Source organism: Galeopterus variegatus, unplaced genomic scaffold (assembly GCF_000696425.1).
Source record: "Galeopterus variegatus unplaced genomic scaffold, G_variegatus-3.0.2 Scaffold1052, whole genome shotgun sequence".
Taxonomy (NCBI): Eukaryota; Metazoa; Chordata; class Mammalia; order Dermoptera; family Cynocephalidae; genus Galeopterus; species Galeopterus variegatus.
Window position 1 is genome coordinate 234662 of NW_007727163.1, and position 3480 is coordinate 238141.

General features: G+C 43.9%; 1 protein-coding gene across 1 annotated transcript in view; it reads right to left on the reverse strand.

Annotated features, from left to right (window-relative positions):
- Window positions 1–510, reverse strand: part of HIPK1 (homeodomain interacting protein kinase 1) — a 49875-nt gene extending 49365 nt beyond the window's left edge. Inside the window, exon 1 of the mRNA XM_008574461.1 lies at window positions 242–510. Within this exon, the coding sequence (XP_008572683.1) occupies window positions 242–437 (196 nt within the window). The 5' untranslated portion in view covers window positions 438–510. The remainder of the gene's footprint in view (window positions 1–241) is intronic.
- Between the last annotated feature and the right edge of the window lie 2970 nt (window positions 511–3480).

Here is a 3480-nt window from a genome sequence, read left to right on the forward strand (position 1 = left end):
CCCGCGGGGGGAGCCTTCTCAGCCTCCCGCCCGCTCCGCCACCCGGCCCCTTCCCGCCGCCGCCGCCGCCTCAGCCCCGCGCGCTCCCGCCTTGGCCTCCCGCTGCCGTCCGGGGCCACCGCCGGGCCCCTCACTCCGCAGCCGCCGTTGTCTCCAGACCCGACTTGCGGAGCGCCGAACGGCCGCCCCCATCCGGCCCGCCCCACCGGAACTATTCACCCGTCCGCGCCATGACACCTACTGAGGCGGAAGTGCCGAGAGGCGCGCCGACTAGGACGACTGCATAGTACCGATGGCGGTGGAAGCGGGTGGACCTTCGTGGGGAGCCCGCGTGGGCCGAGTGCTGGAGCCGGGTTTCCCGCCCCCTCCGCACGGCAGACTCCGCGGCGATTTAAAGGTGCCTGATGGCGGTAGGGGGTCCAGCTGTAAAATGTCATTCCAACCAGTGTGAGATCATCACAGTCTAGTGTGACACCCGCAGAGATTGGGCAGCGCGCGGGGAAGCAGTGCCTACCCCTGCTGGTGAGGATTTATTGTTTCGTTGCCATCTAGAGATGTTCTAGCAGTGTGACATCCGTTCACAGAATCTGGAAGCCTCCTTGTACATCAGGAACCCCTTAGGGGACTCTCCCATTGCCGTCTTGGAAACCTGTGTTTGCATTAGGAAATGGGAAAGAATAGTTGTGCTCTAAACCCAACCCCTCAAAACATGCGGTGAACGAATGCTAACATAATTTTCTTGTCTCTACCAGAAGTTAAGAAGATTGGGCAGTCAGGAAACAGAACGCGTTGGGCACGACATTCTGAGAAAATGGACACCGCGTGAAAGCTAGGTTATCCTAATAAAAAGACAGTTGCCATCTTCAGGCGTCAAGAGATTCTGTAAGACTTCAGATATACCTCTTGCGGTGTAAAATGTTCTGATCCCTAAAGTGGGATACATTTTTAGAGAGACTGTAGATCTATTCGTTTTGGGGGGGTTTTGTTTTGTTTTCTTTTCTTACTTGCCAGAAGTGCTGGTCGCAGCAATGATCTGAGCCCTAGAAAGTGACTGGCCAGCACCATGCTTATTTGAATATACTCTTTAACGGGTAGGGCAGATGTGGCTAAGACAATTCTGCTATCAAGCTCATTTCTCAGATCTCACTCATTATACATCCTTGATTTCCTTGGATTCCCATTTCCTCACACACAAAAAAAGACAAATCTTTGTAAGATGTGCTAAAGTACTTTTTCAGGGAAGTCATTTGGGTTTCTCCCTAGCTTAACAACACTAGGAGCAGTTACATTTTATTAGGAACAAGGAAGTTTATGTCCCTAGAGGAGAAGGATTAGCAAAAGTATTCAATCCCATGGGGCAATTCTGTTTGCTTATTTTCACAGAAACTTCCTTCTTGCTATATAGAGAACAAAGTCCCCACATTGGGCTGACCTGAGAAACGTCAAGGCATAAAGAGCGGGTGAGCATGCCTGCTTAGTGAGCCAGGAAAAAAGCAGAAACCTGAGATCAAGGGTAGAACAGGTCCTGCTCAAAAAGCAAGCTTCAGACACATTGTTTATCATGTCTTGGTTCAGCCCAACTCTATGACATGTTTCTAATCACCTACTCTCCCAAGTTATGTCCTTTTCTTCCTTTCAAACATATCTCAAAATGCACCTTTAGGGATACTTTCCTGACTGACTCTCACTTTTTTCTATTCTGCATCATCATCTGACTACTTAATTTACTTTTTTGTACTTTATTTACACTGTTGATCTCTGTTTTCATTGTTCTTAGATCATTCTTCAGTCTGTCTCACTGTATGGAGAACTTCAAGTCTAGTGTTTTTTTCTCTCTATTATCATTCATTCATTCATCCATCCAGCAAAATGCCTGCTCTATTCCACTCTCCTAGACACTGAGTCAGATGCAAAGTGAATAAGATATGATCTTTTCCCTAGGGAGCTTACAGTCTAGTAAGGAAAAAAATGCATATAGACATTTATGACTTGAATGAAGGCTTCAGATAAAACCATCACAGAAAGTGATATTTGAGTATGGTGTGGTCAAAGAAATTTCAAAGGTTAGCATAGCTGGAAGTCATTTATCCGTTCCACAAATGTCCATAGAGCATATTCTTTCTGCCAGGCACTGTGTCAGAAATTAAGAATACAAAGAAGAAAAGGCATGATCTATGCCCTGAAAGAGTTTACAGTTTAGCAGGGAAGTAGCAGGATATGTAAGGTAGGTTGTATCAGATTTTGAAAGGCAATGAAGAGCTGTTTGAGGTTTAATCAGGCAGGTAATAGAGAACTGGTGAGGGTGAGGAGGATGGCTGCTGGAATGATTCAAGACTGGAGAAAGGGAGCATAATTAGTAAATTATGAGGGTTTCAAACAGGGAACATGGAGAAGGGGGCAAATATGGGAAATATTTCCTCCCAGACAGGGCAGCTGGACAGGGAAATGGGGCTGTTAGCAGTTGGAAGCACTGAAGTCTCATTCAGGATACGATATTCCTCTAGAGCCTAGAGCCTGGATTCAGTGTTGCTACCAACAACTCACTTGCTCAGGAGCCACAGTGCTCAAGGCCAATAGGAGAAGCTGACCAGAAGACTGCGTCTTGGGAGAAGCTGAATCAAAAAGCTGGACGAACTATCCAAACAAGTACTGAATCCAAAGCACTGGGAAGAAAAAGAATTCCAGTAGAAGCCAACGGGTTGTAAAACTGGAAAACCGGATGAGAATAAAAATGTAAAATAAAGGATAGGAAGTAGAACCTGGAAAAATGCCTTGAACCAACAGAAGGGAACCCTCAATGACTTTTTTTAAATCAGACCCCATTTTCTGGGAAATCAGACTCCTTTTTATCTGGAAATAATTTCAAACATATAGAAAAGTTGCAAGAATAGTAAGAGCACCATATACCCTTTTCATTCTTAGATTAGATAGGTAGGTAGGAAGGTAGGTAGGTAAATAGAACAGATAAAGATTTATTACACACATTTTTTTCTGACCATTTGAAAGTAAGTTGCATGCATCATACCCCTTTATCCCTTAATACTTGAATATCGTGAGGATAAGTACATTCTCTTCCATAAACACAATACATACAATTATCACCTCCAGGAAACTTAACATTGATATAATCCTTTAACCTACCATCTATATTCCAATTTTTATCAACTGATCCAATAATGGCCTTCTTAACATTTTTTCCCTATTCAGCACAACATCCAGTTTACAATCCTATATTGCATTTAATTGTCATGTCTATTTAATCTCTAATCTGGAGCAGTTCCTTAGCCTTTCTTTGTCTAATATTTTTGAAAAATACAGGCTTTGGGCAGGGGGAGTAATAGAACGTTTCTCATTTTAGGTTTGTCATTTATATTTGTCTTATGTTTATTCATGATTAGATTCAGGTTATCCATTCTTGGCTAGGATACTGCATAAGTGATATTGTGTTCTTCTCAGGATATTACAGCCAAAGGAACATGA